The sequence below is a fragment of the Notamacropus eugenii genome, chromosome 3, assembly GCF_028372415.1.
Source record: "Notamacropus eugenii isolate mMacEug1 chromosome 3, mMacEug1.pri_v2, whole genome shotgun sequence".
NCBI lineage: Eukaryota > Metazoa > Chordata > Mammalia > Diprotodontia > Macropodidae > Notamacropus > Notamacropus eugenii.
The window spans coordinates 49680997-49700941 of record NC_092874.1 but is presented as its reverse complement, the minus strand read 5'-3'; the positions used below and the strand labels follow the sequence as shown (position 1 = coordinate 49700941).

General features: G+C 39.1%; 1 protein-coding gene and 2 long non-coding RNA genes across 16 annotated transcripts in view; 1 reads left to right on the top strand and 2 right to left on the bottom strand.

Annotated features, from left to right (window-relative positions):
• LOC140530919 (uncharacterized) overlaps window positions 1-19945 on the bottom strand; it is a 949813-nt gene that overhangs the window by 745405 nt on the left and 184463 nt on the right. The gene's annotated exons all lie outside the window — the stretch shown is intronic.
• The window catches only part of LOC140530911 (A-kinase anchor protein 9-like), a 100173-nt gene that overhangs the window by 72536 nt on the left and 7692 nt on the right, over window positions 1-19945 (top strand). For 8 of the 11 annotated variants that reach the window (XM_072650043.1, XM_072650042.1, XM_072650037.1 and 5 more), the window contains 6 exons: window positions 317-436; window positions 4473-4649; window positions 9884-9985; window positions 12804-12956; window positions 13426-13605; window positions 16325-17248. In XM_072650043.1, coding sequence (XP_072506144.1) covers window positions 317-436; window positions 4473-4649; window positions 9884-9985; window positions 12804-12956; window positions 13426-13605; window positions 16325-17248 — 1656 coding nt within the window. The remainder of the gene's footprint in view (window positions 1-316; window positions 437-4472; window positions 4650-9883; window positions 9986-12803; window positions 12957-13425; window positions 13606-16324; window positions 17249-19945) is intronic. The other 3 variants (XM_072650040.1, XM_072650038.1, XM_072650041.1) reach the window with 1 other exon arrangement.
• Window positions 436-12808, bottom strand: LOC140530922 (uncharacterized). Its single transcript, XR_011976170.1, has 4 exons — window positions 10911-12808; window positions 6697-6815; window positions 1621-1745; window positions 436-1358 (listed from the first exon to the last, which is right to left on the bottom strand). It is a non-coding gene; the product is annotated as an uncharacterized lncRNA (long non-coding RNA).

Sequence of the window (19945 nt, the reverse complement as noted above, 5' to 3'; positions counted from 1 at the left end):
TTATTATTATAACGTGCTTATTTTCTTTCTCCCTGCATTTCACATCATTTGAATTCAATTGACTCATTATACTTTTGACATTCATTTTGACTTCATTTTATCACTCTGTCTGAAGTTGTAAGTCAAGCTTCATTGCTTTGAGTGCACCATCATAAGAACTGTAGAGCTAGCCAAGTCTTCATGCTGTCATCTCTTGTAGCTCCTCACGTTCAATCAGCACTGTACCTGAGGCTAGACTGTCTAAAATCATGTCAAATTAAAGAAAAATAGCACCTAAATGACTGTTTCTTCTATTAATCTTATACTCAAATTTTAGGAACAAGCATTCGATCGAGAACATGAAAGAGATGTGTTCCAGCAAGAAATTCAGAAACTAGAACAGAAGCTGAAGGCTACCCCTAAGTTCCAGCCTGTCAGTGAAGACCAGACAAGAGAGGTAAGGCTTGGGACCAGGGGTCCAAACAAACAGCTGTGCTGGGAAAGCCAGAAATCTATTCTAACAAATAATTCTTCAGAACAAGAAAGTAAAACGGGGAAATTGATATTGTTTCTCTGTAGAAAGTTTTCTGTGTCTTCCAAATGCCCTTGATGCACTTACTGAAATTTGGAATCTTCTCTTTGGATCTCTTTGTGGGGATAGGGAGAGCTGCAGCGTAGTTGTCACTGCCTCGTGCTGTCCATGGTTTCGTTTAATAGCATTGGGGCTTTGTTTATTCCATTTTCAATAAACATTTGGCTGCAGACACAGGGAGGCAGCTTCTCACTTACTGTATTTGTAATCAAATTTGTTTTCACTCGTTAAAATGAAATGTCAAATATACATACCTCTGTGCTCCACTTTTCTTGAATTAAGCACTTCAGTGATTTCAAAATATGTGCAAATAAGGAGACCATTTCTTTGACTAAAACTGTGTGGTTTCGTAGGGAATTCCAAATGGGGAAACTTTCCAAATGTGCATCAGCAATTCATCTGAAACTTCAACATGAAGAGTTAACTGCCTAGGCCACTTGGGTGACTCAGCCCTGTGTGTCAGAGGTAGGATTTTCTATGGGCAAACTGATTACTCACTCTATCACAGAATCCCAAGAGTTGAAAGGAATCCAAGAGGTCATCTAGTCTAACTCATGTACCAAAAAGTTGTTCTACAGTCCTGCTGACCGTTGGTCACACATCCTCTGCTTACTCATTCCTGCTGAAATGGCCCCATCCCCCTTTGGGATAGCTCTTACCGTTAGAAAGCTTTTCCTTCCATTGAACCTCTGTCTCCCTCTCTGCTACTTCTACCTCCTGCTCCAGTCCTATACTCAGGAAGCCATCTTTCCCGTGGCAGCCTTTCAAACTCTTGACTCCAGGGAATCTGTTGGAGTGGGAAGAGCAATAGACCTGGAGTATAGAGGGCCACCTCATCACTGTGGCCAAGAACACTGAACACTCAGATCCTGTGTTTCCCTATCTATAAAATGGCAGCCCAGGTTTCCCAGGCTCCAAAGTTCATCCTCCATTCCACTCTACTGCCCTGCTTCTTGCAGCCAACAAGGTTGTGGAGTATTAGCATAAATGATGGGACCTGAATGCCGGGGGAGTGTCTCAGCATTGTTTTGTCTTTGTTTCTCCATTACCTCGACAAGTGCCTGGCACAGTGGTGCATGATAAAATGCTTGTTGATTGATTGAGTAGAACAAAGGAAGGTGAAACTGTGATGAAGGTCCTTAGTTCCTCTTGACATGCAAATTAATCACTGCATCTGGAAAGGAGGCAAAAGACATACACCTAAAAATAGACATATCAGGAGTGGTTAACAGTTGATTTTGAAAATCCACTAATTTGCCCCAGATTTGTCTTTGGTAATCCTGTCTAAACCAATATTAACCACGTGATCATTCACCCAGCATCTATGGCCTCCTAAGTGCTCAGCACTTTGTTAGGCAGTATGGGAGATAAAAAATAATTAAGCCCCATTATAGTATGGAAGGAAAGATAAGTATATGTTAGACAGTATTGTGTAACACAAAATAATATATAATCAAGTTCTGAACCATGTGGTAAAAACTATAAATGCCATAGGCATTCAGTCAGGGAGGAGTTTGTGGGAAGGTAAAAGATGGCTTCATGGAGGAAGGTAGGATTGACTGGGTGTCCAGGATTCAAAGGCTAGAAATGGACTGGAAAGAAGAAAGAAGAGACATTTCATGGAAGAGGAGCAACATGAGTCAAAAACACCCAGGAAGAAATGACCTGGCATGTCTGTGGGGCAGTGACCAGTTATAATGAGAAAAGTCATTTTGGATTTAACTAAAAATTGATAACTGCATGTATTTATCTTTCTGACTCCCAAAGGAGATATTCATATAGAAACATGAGTCCTTGGTTAAAGCATCACAGAAGAGTGGCAGAGTTCACTGATAACAACAAACCCAGTTACATAGCTTGTAGGTCACATTTATAGCACTCAAGTACCCATGGCCTGTAGCTGACTAATTTTGTTTAGTATCTTCAGTTTTAGGAAATAACTTTCTCTTGTTTCTTGCAATTAAGGAGTTCCACCATCTAAATTCTTATCTTTCCTGACTTATCTCCTACTGCTGCCTGGAGGTACCCTACACTTCAGCCCAACTGTACAGCTCCCCCTTCATCCTAAAAACCCCATGTCTCCGCCTTTGCGCCTTTTCCCTCTCTCTGGAATGCTACATTTTCCCCTTTCCCGTCCTGTTCCCCTTCTACCTGTGAAGATCCTGCCCATCTTTTTAGGATCTAGCTCAAGTACAACCATGTTCATAAAGCTGTCTTAACTCACACCACCTTGAAATCATTTCTTTCCTTTGTACTTTTTGTACTTTGTACTTTTCTTTGTACTTTTCCTATAGTTCTTAACACTTTACTGCTTTGTATTGTAGCTGTATGTGTACATACTTTTTCTACCAGATGATAAAATTTTTGGGGACAAAGGCTGTGTCTTGTACATTTTTAAATTTCCCATATGTTTATAATAGTTTGTTTATGTGAAAGAGAAGCATCTCAGCCATGTTACAGCAGATGCCATGTTTATCACAGCTACTCAATAAATAATCCCTCGTCAATGATCACTCGCCCTCGGAGGTGGAGTCATGTTGCCCTTCTTCCTTGGGCCATCTGATTTCACTTGCATTTCTGCTCTTTGGGCGAGTTTCAGTCCTCGGTAAAAATATGTAGCTCTCAAAACAGAATTAAATAATATTATTCTTCAGTTTGTAACTCCTTACCTTACTTTTATTATCATGCACAGAAACACACAAGCTAAGAGCTAGAAAGGAGCCCAGTTCAACCTGTGGCTAATCAAAAATCCCTTCTCTAATGTCCCTAAAAAAATAATGATCCCATGTTAACTTGAAGACCCACAGTGATGTATGGCTCATCTGTATGCTGAGGAAACATTGATTTCACTTTTAGGCAGCTGCAGTTGTTAGGAAGCTAGTTTCTTGAAAAAACAAATACAGTTGACAAACTTTTAGCCAGCCTGGTTAAAAAGAAGAGAGCAGAAAATCAAATCAAGAAAATAGCAAACCAGCACAGGGAAATCCCAGCAAAACCAACCCGAAGAAATGCAAAGGATCCTCAGAGCCTGCTAGGCAAAGTTTTATGCTAACCAGAACATGTAAATGCAGTAGAATAGAGGAATACCTGTAAAAGTATCAAATACCCAAACTCTCAGAAGATCAGATAGATCGATATCCAGTCTCAGAGAAGGAAATAGAACCAGCTGTAAAAGAACTACCAAAGGGGAAAAAACACCTAATGGACATAGAGATAATTTAGTATCGTATTACACAAATTATTCTCAAAAACGAAGGGGGAGAAAAAGATCCTACCATAATCTTTATGCGACAAATATTGTCCTGGTAAAGCTGGGGAGGATGAAACACATCCTCATTGGAGAGGCAGTTTGCAAACAATTCCATAAATTATGTAAAACCAAGATACATACAGGATGAACTGGGGATGATCAACAGAGGGAAGGCACTAGCAGTAAGAGGAATCAAGAAAAGGTAGGACTTTAGCTGAGACTTACCTTATATTATACTTGTATCGTTCTTATGTGATCCTATCAAGCCCTCTAATCTAGATTTTCTCAAAGGCACAAAAAACTCTCAACAGAGTTATGTTACTTAAATTTGAAGGATACTTAGTAAAAAACAAATATTAACATTCACCAAAAATAAATAGAAATTAAAATGTATATAGCAAGCAATGCAATCTGATGTTTCTCTTTTTCTCTTGCTGGTTAAATTTTATCAATTCAGAAAATATCACCTGTTAACAACTGGGAATGATGGCTGTTTATCCTAATACCCCAAACCTAACAAAATAATATGTGATCATATTTTACTAAGCACTATTGTAATAGAAACAGATTGTTTTCTGCTGTTATCATTATATTAAAACATTTATTTATATATAAATTTATCCAAATTTATCTTGCGTATTATCTTGCTAGGTTGAGCAGTTAACAAATCATCTCAACGAAAAAACAGACAAATGCAGTGAACTCTTGCTTTCGAAAGAGCAGCTTCAAAGAGATGTGCAAGAACGGAATAAAGAAATTGAGAAACTGGAATCCCGAATAAGGGAACTGGAGCAAGCATTACTTACTAGTGCGAACCGTTTACAAAAGGTAAACTTTATTCTATAAAGGTTCATTTGACAAATAATGCATAAACTGTCAATTATCCAATTTCTATTGAAGTTACTGGATGGGTATATATTCCTAAGAATATGTTTTTGTGACTTATTTACAAAAGACAACTAGACTCAAAATGAATGCCCTTTGAATGAGCAGTGTCTGAATAAGTTGTGGTAAGTGAAGTGAGGTTTTAATAAATGACAAATGAAAACTATAGGTAGATTGGAAAACAGGAGAACATGCAGAGTAAAGAAAGCGGGACCAGAAGAGCAATGTAAGATGTGACTACAGTAATTTAAATAACAGCACTCAAATACATCTGAGCTCAGACTAAGCGCAGTAACTAGGCTTACTCCCAGAAGATAAAGTATATCTCCCACCTTTCAGTAGCAAGGTGGGCTGATTAGGCATGTGGAATGTTACAGGAGCTACCAGAAGTGGTCATTTTTTACTGGTTAGTTTTATTTTTCTGTTTTCCTTTATTAAAAGAACAAGTTCTGTTTTATTTTGATTGGGTGGTAGATGAGTTACAGCTCTGTTTTTGACTTGTTTGAACAAAATAAAGACATTAACTCTGTCGTTGTTTGCAATTTACACAGTGCAAAACAGACATCTCAGCAAGTAAGATAAGGGAATACATGACCTGCCTCAGCTAGAAAATAATCCTTTTCAAGAGAGAGATGGCCATTAGGAGGTGACAGTGATTTAGAATACAAGCCCACTTGCAAAACATCACAGAGGACAATGATAGATAACTAAGAAGAGTATTATCTCCAAAATCAAAAAGAAGTAAAGAAAAAAAATGAGTCTACAGAATGATCAGTATAGGGTCCAACTAAAAAGCATTATGCCATGAAGCCTTCATAAGTGAAACTAGAAGTATCATAACAAAAAGATGAGAAACAAAGCAGATCTAACATTTTGTAGGAAGCCATTTCCTTTACTCATAAAACAGTGTGAGGGATAATGATATCCTTCTTGATTTTTTGCAGCTTTTCATCCTGTTGACTTATCTTTTCCTCTCTGAATTTTCATAAAAATGCTCTCTCAATTCTCCTCCCCACCCGACTGACTTTTCGTTCTTTTTTGCTGGCTCATCATCCATATCACACTCCCTAAATGTATGCTTTCCAAGCTTTTGTCCTCATCTCTGACTTGGTGACTTAATCAATTCCCATGAGTATGTCATTATCATTTCTGTGCATATAACTCCCAGATCTATCTAGTCAACTTATCTGTGGAGTACCAGTGCACAACTGCTTTTTGAACCATCAGATGATGTGTCTCATACTTACTATCCAAACAGAAGTCATTTCCCCCCACAGATCCACCTATCTTCTAGCTTCACTATTTCTGTGGAGGGTACTGCCATCCTTCCATTCACACTTGTTCGCAGCCTCAGCATCATTAACTCTGAATTCCCCCTCACCCTTCTTCCCTCAGAGATCCATTCAAGTTGCCTTCTCTGCCTCTATAACATCTCTCCTGTCTGTCCTTCTCTAGTTCAGGCCCTCACCATCTCTTATTTGGGCTGTCAGTATAGCCTATTAATTGGTCTCCGTGCCCTAGCATCTCTCCCCTCCAATAGGAACATAAAGGAAAACAACTTGGAAAGACCTCAGAAGACTGATGGTGAATCAGTGAGCAATTAATGAATGATGAAACCCATATTAAGCACTTACTGTGTGTTAAGTAAACCCTGAGGATACAAGTACAAAGGGAGCACATTCTCTGTTCTCTAGGAACTTAGATTCTAAGTTGGGGTGTACCACATACACGGGTGTCCCAAAAGTCTTAGTGCAGATTTAAGCCTGTATAAGGAGTAGTGACTGAGGTGGGGGTGTTGATTTGTATAATTATCAGGATGATGAGTGGAGTCATAAGGGTGGTAATGGCAGTATTGATTTGATTATGGTCCCAGAACTGGAAGGAGGAGTGTAACATAGGGTGATACTGTGCATAGCAGCAAGTTGGCCTGGCTATACAGTAATACGTTACTGTAGTCCTCCAGGAACAGTGGGCGGGCTGAGGCACTCACCAGTCAGTCCCATGGGGCATAGTGCAGGAGTTCTGCAGCCGGAGGACTCAAGTCCTCAGAAGGTGGTTTCTGCTCCAGACCGATGTGGGGCTAGCAAGGAAATGGCCCAGGACTAGGTACTGGAAATACAAAGACAAAATTAGAACGTCCTACCCTTGAGGAACATTATAAAGTAGGCAATAGAGATGCAGAATAAGATAGCATTGTGAAACAGAGCCAGTGTCTTAGTGTGTGAACATTTATTAAGATCTTACTTTGTGCTGCACACTGAGTGACTGCAAAGAAAGATAAAAAGAGTGTCCCTGCTCTTAAGAAGCTCACATTCTAATGAGGGAGACAATTGATGAACAACTGTATGTATACCAAATAGAGACATTGCAAATGGGAGCCTCTTACACAAAGTGGGATTTAAACTGAATCTTGAAGGAAGCTAGGAGGTTGGAAATAAGGAAAGGAGAGCATTCTGGGCATGGGGGGGCAGTTGGATGATGGAGGGTAGGTAGGACAGCAGGAAGGCAGGTGTCACTGGATTGTACAACGTGGAGAGTGTCAAGTCTAAGAAGATTGGAAGGGTAGGAAGGAGCCAACTTATGAAGAGTTTTAAAGGCTGATCCTGGAATTAAAAGGAGTCATGAGAGATGGGAGGGGGTGGTGATTAGTCAAACCATACTTTAGGAAAATCACTTGGACAGTTGAGAGGAGGATGGACTGGAATGAGGGAGACCAACAAGGGTGTTGCAGAAGTCCAAGCATGAGGTGAGGAGGGTCTGCACTGGGGTGGTGGCTATATTAGAAGGCAGGACAGGATGTATAGGAGAGGTACTTGATTTGGTTACAGATTGAATATTTGGAATAAGAGTGAATAAGGAATCTAGGATAATACCTCAGGTGAAAATCTGCCTGACTGAAGGCTGGTGGGCCTCTCCACAGTAAAAGGGAAATAGAAAAGATGGGAGGAAAGATAATTGTTTTGTTTCAGGTGTGAGCTATCTAGCATACATCCACTTCAAGGTATCCAATTGACAGTTGATGGTGGAGACTAGAGGACAGGAGAAGGAAGGAAGAGAGGGAACAACTTTTTTATGAATCACTAATTTATCAGGTGCCAGGCGCTGTGTTAAGAGAAAGAAGTCAGGGCTAAATAAATAGGACCTAGTGATATCACCAAAGGAGATAGTCTAGAGGGGAAAGATGCGAGGTCCAAGCACAGTCCTTGCAGAGCACCCAAGTCTGGTGGGTGTAACCTGGATGAAGATCCAGCAAAGGAGGTGGAGAAGGAGCAAGTAGAAGGGGAAGCCGGAAAGGTCAGTTTCACCAGTGCCTAGAGAGAACGTAATGTCCAGGAGAAGCAGTTGATCAACCAAAAGTTTGCAGAGAGGTCAAGAAGGATTGAGGATTGAGAAAAGGCCATTATCTTTGTCAGTTAAGAGATAATTCATTGGTAATTTTGGAGATAGCAGTTAAGTTGACTAATGTAAATCAGAAATCAGACTGCAGAGAGTTTAGAAGAGATTATTTCATCTGCCTCTCTCTGTTGTCCCTGTGGCTCCTTCTCTTTCTTTTTTATTCCTAGTACTAAGAGACGATGTTTTCCAGCCCCTTCTCCATAACCTGACTTCCCACACACTCATCCCTCCCCCATTCTCTGATCCTTTTCTCCAGTCTTCTTCACCTGTGTCCTATACACTTTCTGTTTCACCTTGAACTAGTTCCTCTTGATCTTGGACCTCTTTCTCTCACCTGCCATTTCTCAGCCCACACTGAGACCTGATTCCCCCCAGTGACTCTGCATCCCCATCTTTCCTCTTCAGCATTGACTATACTTTTTCTCACACCCTCTACCCAGCATATACTGGTCCTGGATGGGGAGTCAGTACCCCTTGTTTCCCATCACACTCTACACCTATCTCCTTCACTAAACCTTTCCTCCTTTGAAGTTTACTCAATCGATCAAAATTTTCCACGCAATCCCAAATCATAGTGACTGCTTCTCATTTCTTGGAAAGCTAAGTACCTGACTCACTATCCTCCTTCTCTCCCCTCTTCCTGCCCTTCTATTAGGGACTTCAATATTGTGGTAATGATCTTCATTGTTTCTATGAGTGCTTGAGGTCTTCCCCCATTAGAGTGTAAGTTCCTTATGTGTTGGGATTATTACATTGCTTTGTATTTGTATCGACAATGTTTAATAAGAACTTGTTGCTTGATTGATTTGTTACAAAAGAGAGCTTCTGTTTACGTGTGTTTGTCCTTCGTTCTCAAAGAGGACCATGACATCAAGATGATGACATGACTTGCAGTTGCCTTTGATTTGAGTGAGGGAGGGCTGTGCAAGGGCACCAGCCTCACTTTCTCCTCCTGAGCCATCTGGGTCCAGTGGCATGATATTCATCAGGATGACTGGAGATGGCCCAAGATGCAGTGGGGGAGACCTTGGCCCTTTCAGGCTTAGGTCTTATCACAATCTTACTTTAAGTGAGATACACCCATTTAATGAATAGACTTCTTTAAGTTACTCAAGGGATGACCCCTTTAATCAAAAAAAAAAAATCAAACTGGGAGGGGAAGACCCTTAGGGTTCCTGGGTGAAAGAGAAATAAATGACTGTTTAGTTATTCCATCCACTCTGTGGTAGGTAGGTGGGGGATAGTGGTAGTGACGTGGCAAAAGAAATAAAGGATATCAGTAAAACTTTTTAAATACAGAGAAAAGAGCAGAAAGTACTACAGGAAGGGATGCAAAGAACCCGGGTAGTTTTGCTTTCCCCATTTTAAATTTGACACACTTAAAACTATATGTGTGAAGTTCTCAACTGGATATATAATCCTCTGCTCTTTGTATGTTGAAATGCTTGTGTTTATTATTAAAAGAAAACTTTACTTTTTAAAAAGAATGATGCAGACAAGAGTTATACAGAATGGAATGGACTGAATAAGAGGGGAGAGAAAGAAAGGAGGTGGAGAGAGAGAGAATCAGTACCTACAAAAGATCTGCTAAAGTGGCAACACTGTTTTGGAAGAGCTGTACTACTAATTTTCCTCTACAATTATGCATTATAATTTTTCATTTTATGTGCATATATATATATGTGTGTGTGTATGTTTATACATATATCTATATATATATATATACACTCCTTTATGTAAAATTGAGAAAACATTTTTTATGTTTCATTGTTTTTTTACAGGTGGAGAACCGAAAACATTTTGGAGCTGTGGAAGCCAAAGAACTGCCGTTCGAAGTACAATTACAGGCAGAACGAGAAGCTTTAGATAGAAAGGAGAAAGAGGTTTAAAAATTCTTAATTTTAAAAACTGATATTTTAATTATTTTATTATTTTAAAAACGTCAGTTGAACTTAAGAGATTTTGTCTAAAATACTTCAGCATGTTAACTAAAAAATTTTAATTTGCCTTCTTAAAGATACATCACTGTGCAGCAATAGGTTTTGCTTAGAAATTGTGATTTTTTTTTAATAAGTAGTATTTGTCTTTTCTGTGAACTTACTTTAACAGTATCTTTACTATGTGAATATCCCTACTCCTCACCCCTTCCTAAACTATCTCATGATTGAACTTCCACAATTTATTTATATAATAAAAATACAGTAATTTTCTAATTTTTTTTCAGTATGTATTCAGTATATTTTTTTCTTTCTGAGAGAGAAAGACCACTTGGGATAAAGAAACATGATTTTTAAAAATTCAAAATTGATGTTTATTCTGATAGTCCCAAGTGAATTAGAAATAATTTATAAGAAAACCAGTCAGAAAGAGATGCTAAGAAAATATTATCAGAAACACTAAAACTCAAAACAATCTGAGAGGCTGACTTAAGGTTCTTGAAAAAAAAAGTTGTTTGGCAGTGGGTTCTTTTTTTTTTTTTTTTTTGAAGTTGTATTAGAAGAAAGAGGCAGATAAAAGAAGAGGACCAGTGCTCAGGGTGACTTGAGATCATAAGAGAAAACAGAACTTTTCAACTTGAGTTTTCTTCTGTTTTCTCTGCCAAGAGGAATGACCCCTCAGGAAAGGCCAGAATGTTGATTAATAGGGAGCTGAAACACAAAATAAATGAGGCAGTGCTAAGAAAGCACTCAGCTACCCTTAAGAGTTCATGCTGAGGCTGTTGGGAAAGGAGTGAGGGTTAGGTGGATCACCTCCTCCCTGGTGAAAATGTGGAGGGAAGGACGGTGCAGACCTCTCTGATGTACTCACGCTGTCCATCCAAGGAGCCTCCTTTCAGGAAACCCAATTCCAAGCTGCAAGCCACTTCATGCTGGGGCAGGGATAGAGAAGGAGTGGTAAACAGATCTCTGGCTGTCCTTACTAATGATAAAACAGAAAAAACTTTGTGTGGCAGAAAGAGAGCTAGATATGAAGCAAAATGGTATGAAGCAAAAATACACTTCCAGCTCTTCCACTTACCTCTATAACTTTGGGCAAATCATTTCACCTCGATGAGCCCGTTAGTTCATTTGCAAAATGAGGAAGTTGAATTAGATGATCTTTGAAGGCCCTTCTAGCTTTCAGTTTCTCACCTTTCGACCTCATTTTAGGGGTTTTAGCTATATCCTCTGGTGGCCTGTATTTTGACCATTAAAGGACTGCTCTACTAATAATTTCTTCATTCTAAAGTAGAAATCAAAATCATAGTAACAAAGCAATAAAAATTTACACCTCTTCTTTTGTGTTAGAAGTTAAAACCCGAATTATGTTTATTTTTCCTTTGTAATCTTAATAGTTTTCTAAAATATGTAGTTCTATTTTTGTACAGTGCTTAAAATGTTTCATCTCATTAAAATTTTAAAACGTGCAATCATATTCTTATCCCTTATCACAGAAAGAACTATATTTCAACTCTAAATTGAGTTAAGCAAATATTTATTGAGTTCCTATTATTTGCAAAGTAATTGTGCTAGAAATCACAGGGGCTATGGCAACAAAGAAGATACAGTGGCAGCACCTAACCCAGCATCTTTTTCAGTGTAGAAGTGCTTAATAAATGTTGGCTGACTTTCAGTAATGTTCTCCGAGGGGCAAATAGCATGTTGGAAGCACAAGACAGTTACACTCATAACAATAATGTACTCTAAAAAGTTTTCAGTCTCATCAAGAAAGTGCCAGTGGAGGAGGGTCAGTGTCCACTGGTATCAAGGACAGCTTCAAAGAGGCTGGTGAGAAGGGCTATTTTATTCATGGCATTTGTATCCCAAGGCCTAACAGAGAGCAGACGTTCATTGATTGTTTGACATGAAAGAATGGGCAGGATTTTGATAGGTAGGTAAAGGGGGAAAGAGAATCCTGAACAGAAAATAGTCAAGTAAAGGTACAGGAAGAGGATACTAAGTCATCTGGTCTAGATGGAGCATTGAGTGGAGAAGAAGGGAACTGTTGGGAGACAGAGCATGTCATGGAGGGTTGCGAAAACCGTGATAAGGTGCTTGGACCTCGTTCCATGATCTGGTCAGGCTTTTGAACAGATTGACTTGAGGAAGGTTCATCTGGCAACCATGGGATGTGTGGCGTAGTAGAGAGAGCACTGGGCCCTGGGGGATGAAGGACCTGGGTTTTAGTCTGTGTGACTTTCGAATCTCTTTAACTGACTGACTGAGTTTTGTTATCTGCAATAAGGTAATTGTACATGTCCTAGCCTTCTTACAGGACTATTGTGAGCACCTAATATTATACAACTCAGCCTCAGTTTCCAAATTTATAAAAATGAGGAAAGGGTAGCGCCTCTGTCACAAGGTCATGAGGTGCCTGTGCTCAATTTTATCTGCTCTGGACTTAGTAGCTTAAAAGTGCTTAGTTTGTCATACAAGAGGAGAGTCTTTTTTAACTTCTTTTTAAAAATAATCTGTGCACCAGAATTGTTGCCTGAAAACTATAGTGATTTTTTTCAATTGCACAATATTAGAACCAGGAGGGATCTAGCCTCCTGGTCCAGCCCCCATATTTTATTTGTTTCTTAGCACCCAGTCATGTCTAAACTCAAGATATAATTTTGAACACTGTTCGTACATCTTTTCCACAGGATCTCTTAGGAAATCAACATTGTGTCTAAAGAACTTCTTTCTTCCGTTTCTGTTTGTCATTTTGACCATGCAGATCACGAACTTAGAGGAACAATTGGAGCAATTTAGAGAGGAGCTGGAAAACAAAAATGAAGAACTTCAGCAACTGCACATGCAGCTGGAAATAGAGAAGAAGGAGCGCAGGGCGCACCTTGAGGACCTCGAGCAGGAGAAGAGGTTTCTCCAGGTGAATGCTGCAGGGAGACATCAGTTACAGCTGGGCTGTGACGTGGAAGCACAGATGCGGATCCATTACACGTTATACATGAACACTATGTCAGTGCAAAGTGCTTAAGAAGGCATTTAACCACATTTTTTTTTTTAAACCAAGTAACCATCTATGTGAGCAGCAGTGTGGGATGGTGATGTGGTGCACTGTAGAGAGCGTTAGGTTTGGAGCTAGGATGCAAGGGTTCAGATTCTGGCTGTGACACTGAGCAGCTGCTTGACTGGGGGCCCAGAAGTCTCTGTTTCATCTTCAGTTAAATGGATATAGGATTGTTGCTAAACTCTTTGTAAACCCAGCATTATCATTGTTTCTTCCAAATTTTTTTCTTGTGCATTTTGACATTCTAATTTACATAATCTTTGGTTGGAACATCATTCAGAAAATGCCATTCTAACCCCAGCCATTGTGTTTTATTGTTCGTCAACAGGACGAAACGGAAAGACTCGGTTTTGCTGTACAAGAATTTGAAGATAGCTCTACAAAGGACCATCATCAGGTATTTGGGAAGTTTACCCAGATGATACAGGAGAAAAAATTAGAAATTGGTAGACAAAATGACCATATTACAGACCTTCAGAAGCAGCTTGAAGTTACAGCTGATAAGAAGGTGTAGTTATCTTACATTGACTCCTACCTGAAATAAGTTGTAGAGCTGGAACTATAAAGAGCAGAAATGTTGGACTATTTGCTACAAGGAGATAGCAAATAGATTTCAAATATTTCTTACTTTCTAGGCCTCTAGAATTCCTGATATATTTCCATTCCCTTTGGGCTTCTACGTTATTCAAACTTTACTTAATGCTTTTTACGTACTAAGTACTTTTTTATTTATCGCTATATCCCCCACCTGCCCATCTCTGATCATTGCAGCAGCATTCTAGCATTTCTTAATGTTTGGTTTTCTCATGTTTCTTTGTGGAATTCTAACACACACACACACACACACACACACACGTATACATACACATGTACGTATACACACAATGCTTACATATAATGAAAATGTCTCTGTGAGAGTTATTGATGACAGCATATCATAGTGGAGACTCGGAGTCAGGATGACTTAGATTGGAGTCTGTCCTCAGACATTTAAGAGCTTTGTGATCCTGGGTAAGTCACTTAATCTCTCTGAGCCATAATTTCCTCATCTGTAAGATGAAGATAATCACAGTGTATAAATATCACCTAATATTATTATGTTTATGTATAATAAGTATATAGATTATTAACTTTGAAGAGCAATTAGAGCTATTTGGAAAAGAGTTGTAAAATATACCTACATACCACATATAGGTATGGGCTTAGCTTTTGGTGCCATTTTCTGGATATTGTTTTTACTTCAGCAGTTAAAGTTTAAAATTCCATTCAACAAACATTTTTTAAAGATATATCACATGAAATAAGAAAAGGGAAAGAAACTGAAGGAATTAGAATAGTGAGGAAACAAAACTCTCCCTCTTTGCTTATGATATGATGGTATACTTAGAGAGTCCTAGAGAATCAACTAAAAAGCTATTTGAAATAATTAACAACTTTAGCAAAGTTGCAGGATATAAAATAAACCCACATAAATTATCAGCATTTCTATATATTGCCAGCAAAGTCCAACAGCAAAAGATAGAAAGATAAAGTCCATTTAAAATAACTGAAGACAGTACAAAATATTTGGGAGTCTGCCTGCCAAGACAAACCCAGCACCTATGTGAACACAATTACAAAATACTTTTCACACAAAGTAAGTCAGACCTTAACAAGTGGAACAATATTAATTGCTGATGAGTAAGCTGAGCCACTATAATAAAAATAATAATTCTACCTAAGCTAATCTACTTATTCAGTGCCATACCAATCAAAAAATTATTTCATAGAACTAGGAAAATGACTTAACTATTCCCAGTAATATAGTGATCCAAGATAGTCCCAAAGGACTTAATGATACATCTGGTACTGGCTAAGAAATAGTATGGTAGACCAGTACAATAGATTAGATACAAAATACATTTTAGTAAATGGCCATAATAATTTAGTGTTTGGTAAAACCAAAGATCAAAGGTTTTGGGAGAACAACTCATTCTCTGACAAAAACTCCTGCAAAAACTGGAAAACAGTATAACAGAAACTAGGTATAGACCAACACCTCACACCATACACCAGGGACAAAATGGGTACATAATCAATAAGTAAAAAGTGATGACTATAAGCAAATTAGGACAGCATAGAACAGTTTTTACCTGTCAAATCTATGGATAAAAGAAGAATTTTGGACCAAACAAGATGTAGAGAACATTACAAAATGTAAAATGAATAATTTTGATTCTATAAAATTAAAAAGCTTTTGCACAAACAAAACCAATGCAAACCAAAATTAGAAAGAAAACTGGAGGGAAAAGTTTTACTGCAAGTATCTCTGATAATGACCTCATTTTATATGTGTATGTACGTATGAAAGGACAAGCAGAGTGATTGCAGAAAAATCTGAAAAGACTTATATAAACTGATGCAAAGTGAAGTGAATAGAACAGGAGAACATTGTACACAGTTGCAGCTTTATTATATGATGAACAGCTGTTGTGAATGACTTAACTATTTTCAGTAATACAATGATCCAAGATAGTCCCAAAGGATTTTTGATGAAAAATCTTATCTGCCTCCAGAAAAAGAACTAATGAAGTCTGAATACAGACTGAAACATACTATTTTTTTCTTCCTTTCTTTCTCCCTCCTCCCTTCTCTTTCTTTTTTATTTTTCAAGTTTTCTTTCACAAAGTGACTACCATGGAAATGTTTTGCATGATTACATATATGTAACCTACATCAGATTGCTTACTGTCTCAGGGCAGAGGAAGAAGAGGGAAGTAGAGATAGAATTTGAAACTCCGAACTTAAAAAGAAATGTTAAAAATCGTTTTTGCATGTAATTGGGAGGAAAATAAAATAATAACTTTTTTAAAAAATAAGGTGTACCATGTACAAGAATACTGGGTTAGGTTCAGGTAATATTAAAACAGCAATACAGTAAACCCTGCCCTCAAGGAGTTTGTATTCTGTTTGGGAATATAATTTCTTACTTAAGTTTATTTTGGCAATTTTAACTACATTTAATCTAATTATATTGAACTTGGTGATACTTTCTATGTGATTCCAATTTTTGATGTGATAAATAAAGAGATAGTCTTATTGAAATCAGTGATGTAGTTAAAACTATGATATAGTCAAGATATTCAGAATCTTTTGAGTACCCAGTTTTGGTCCAAAATAACATGAAATGGATAAAATGTAAGTGTACCTTTTGACAGGCTATAAAAAAGTTTTTCATTAACTTGTAGGTTATTCAAGAAAAAGATGAAGAAATACATTATCTAGAGTCTCAGCTAGAGTGTCTTAAGAGTAACCAAGAACGCATAAAGAAAAATAGCAAAGAAGAAATAGAACAACTCAATGATGTCATTGAAAAACTTCACCAGGAATTGTCCAGTATCGAACAGAGGACACCAGTGGACTGTCCTTCTCTCCCAGAGGAGTCTGACAGTCTGAAGCACCAGGTGGATACTCTGACAGCCAATAAACTGGCTTTGGAGCAGCAGACAGAAAGAGTACGTGAAGAGCTGCTCCTCACCCATGTGGCCCTCGGGGAGACCCGTTACAAGATGAATCGTCTGAAAGAAGAACTGAACGTCCTGAAGGAAGAGAAGTATGACTGGGAACAGACTGTCAGCGCTGAGGATGCCGCAGAGGATGAGGATGGCCCATTTGCGGACCTGGACGCAATTTTTGGGACCCGGGAAGACCCGGGAACAGCCCCTGTCACCGCGGAGGATCTGGTGTCCATGTGGATGCAGGAGAAAGTAGAAGAGCTTATGCAGCGCAATCAGCACCTGGAGGATGAGAAAGAGCAGAGCCAGGTTGAAAGGGAAGCGCTACAGAGGGAGATCGACAGCCTCCAGGAAATGCTCAGAGAACAGGTAGCCGCTCTTGTTGTGAGCCGGGCCCAGCTCAGAGCAGTACAAGAGTATGTAGGCTCAGGGCAACAGATAAAAGAGGTTTCGCTAGAGCCCCAGAAAGAGTCAGCATCTAAGCCATCGGGACTGGCTGCTGGAACAGCCCAACAGGAAGACCACATGGCTGAAATGAATAAGAAGCAGCAAGCAGAAGCTGCAGAGAAAAATACCTTGGAAAAAGACCTTGAGAAGAGCCCAGAGGAGGCAGAGAAGGAGAGAAGACAGGAAGGGGAAGACAGAGGAATAGCTGAGGTCAGTTCAGACTTGATAGCTAACCCAAAAAACTATTCTTCTCTAAAATCATAGAATCCAGTACAGCATTGTAGAGCAGAAAAAGACCTTCTCACGTCTTTTACAGAGGAGGAAACTGTGGCACAGGGGACTTAGCAGTAGAGGCAAAGCTCAGAACGCAGGTCTCTTGGCTCCCGTGTCTAGTGATCTTCCTATCACTGATTGGTAGTTGTATTAAGCTTCATTAAAATTTAACTAGTCTAGTGTATGTTCCACAATATGCACTGTATACGGTTTTTCTCTGAAGCTATGACAAGACCCCAGGTCCTAGAGTTAGAAGGCCTGTATTTGAGGCCCCAGTCAGACCCAGTCAGTTACTCATCTCTCCAAGAATAGATGACATTATTTCTTTATTCATTATTATTATGTAACTGTTGCCATCTTCTCAGGGCTAGTGTGATGAGAGCACTCCTTAAAGCAATCTATAAATGTGCATTATCAACATATTGTAACTTATTGTTCCCGAGGTCCCTTCAAGCTCTAAAATTCTGTGATTTTATTATGATTGCAGTTAGTCAACCATTTGTGACATTTCCATTGTGTAAAAAATATATTTATTTTGTAGTCATTAGGTCATCGTGACATAACCAAAAATCAGATACAGGATTTTCCTTTCTAAACCCCAGACATTCTCTAACTTTCACAAGTCCACAAAACGGTGTGTTATAGCGGACAAGAGAGCTGGATCACGAGTCAGGAACACTTGGGTTACAGTCTGTCTTTGCTGCTTCCTAGCATGTGCAGACAGTAACAGTAGTACCTTCCTTTCAGGGCTTTTGTCAGTCATTCAGTTCATATCTATTGTGTTATGTACCAGGCTGTGTGCTGAGTTCTGGGGTTACAAAGAAAGGCAAAAAATATCCCCTGCTCTCCCCCAGCCTAATTTGGTGGGGCAGGGGGAACACTAGACAGAAAACTAGATACAGTCAAGCCATGTGAAGGATAAATTGGAAATAATCCATAGGGGAAGGCATTAACATGAGAGGGGATCAGGAAGGGCTTCCTGTAGGAAGTGGGATATTTTAGCTGATACTGAAAGGAAGCCAAGTAAACCCAAGGTGGAGATGAAGAGGGAGGACATTCCAGGCATGAAGGAAAATGCCCAGAGAAGAATGAAGAGTGTGTATGTGGGGTAAGGGGAACCATTGTTAGGGAAGAGGGTAAATTGTAGCGGGGGAGCAGGTAATGAAGGTCTTTGAACACTGTACAATAGTGTATTTGATCCTGGAGTTGAGAGGGAGCCCCTAGAGTTTATTGAGTGGAGTCAAGATCACTTTGCTTAGGTAAAATTCTATGTTTGAAACTTTATACAAATGTGATTATTTAGCACTTGGAAAGATTTTTGCATTGATGTGTACAATTATTACACTCAGAATAGACACCCTGCAAAAGGTTATTGAACTGCTAATTTACCTGAATTGTAGATAGATTATTTTGTCAGACCTACAACTTCATTTATCTGGGGAGCTCTAGGTTAAGAAACTGCACACCACTAGTCAACCATTCTAAGACTTGGAGGCTTAGAGTGGCCTAGGGCAGTGAGAGGACTGTAACTTATTCAGGGTCATAGAACCCACATGTGTGAAACTTCAGCTGGGTCTTCCTTATTCCAAATAAAACCATGTCCATAATGTCTACTGTCTTATCTAAAATATAATATTGTACTAACAGAACCATAAAATGACAGTATTTTTAAAGGAAAATATATTCAAAGTTCCAGCTTGGGATTCCAGCCACACAATTCCTGCTGATAGCTATCCCTACAGTGAACTTGGAAACTCTTCCTCATGCTAATTAGTAGGAATAGAAGCTTTGCCATGCTTCAGTCCACTGGTACAAGGAAGAGATTATGGCAGTCTTGGTTGGGGACAAGCTCTCTTGTATCAAAGGTGGATTCTTCAGTGGTCTGGAAGAAGGGCTCTCTAAGGATGGTGCCACCTACCTACCTACCAGGATAAAAGCTACCAAGCCACTTCTTGGCCCTGGGCCTTTCTCTTCCCCCTTTCCTTCTGAGGCCCCAGGGATTGGCCCACCTCCATCCTTTTCTTCCACGACTACCTGGATTCTTCTTACTAGGATTTCTTTCTATTCCACCTTGCCATGGAACATAACATAGTCTTACAACTTCTGTACCTATCCCCAAAGTAAGCATAGCCTTTTTTAGCTTTTTTTATTCACTTATTTATTTTTAGTTTTCAACATTCTTTTCCACAAGATTTTGAGTTCCAAATTTTCTCCCCTCTCTCCACTCCAAGACACTGCATTCTGATTACCCCTCCCCTAAATCTGCCCTTCCTTCTATCATACTCCTCCCTTCCCTTGTCCCCATTTCCTCTGTTTTCTTATAGGACAAGATAGATTTCTATACCCCATTACCTTTATTTCTTATTTCCCAGTTGCATGTAAAAACAATTTTTAACATTCATTTTTAAAATTTTGAGTTCCAACTTCTCCTCACTCATCCCCACTGAGAAGGCAAGCAATTAATATAGGTTATACATGTCTAGTTATGCAAAAGACTTCCATGAAGGTCATGTTGTGAAAGACTATATTTCCCTCCATCCTATCCTGCCCCCTATTTATTCTGTTCTCTCTTTTGAGCTTGCCCCCTCCTAAATGTATTTACTTCTAATTACCCTCTCCTCCCATTTGCCCTCC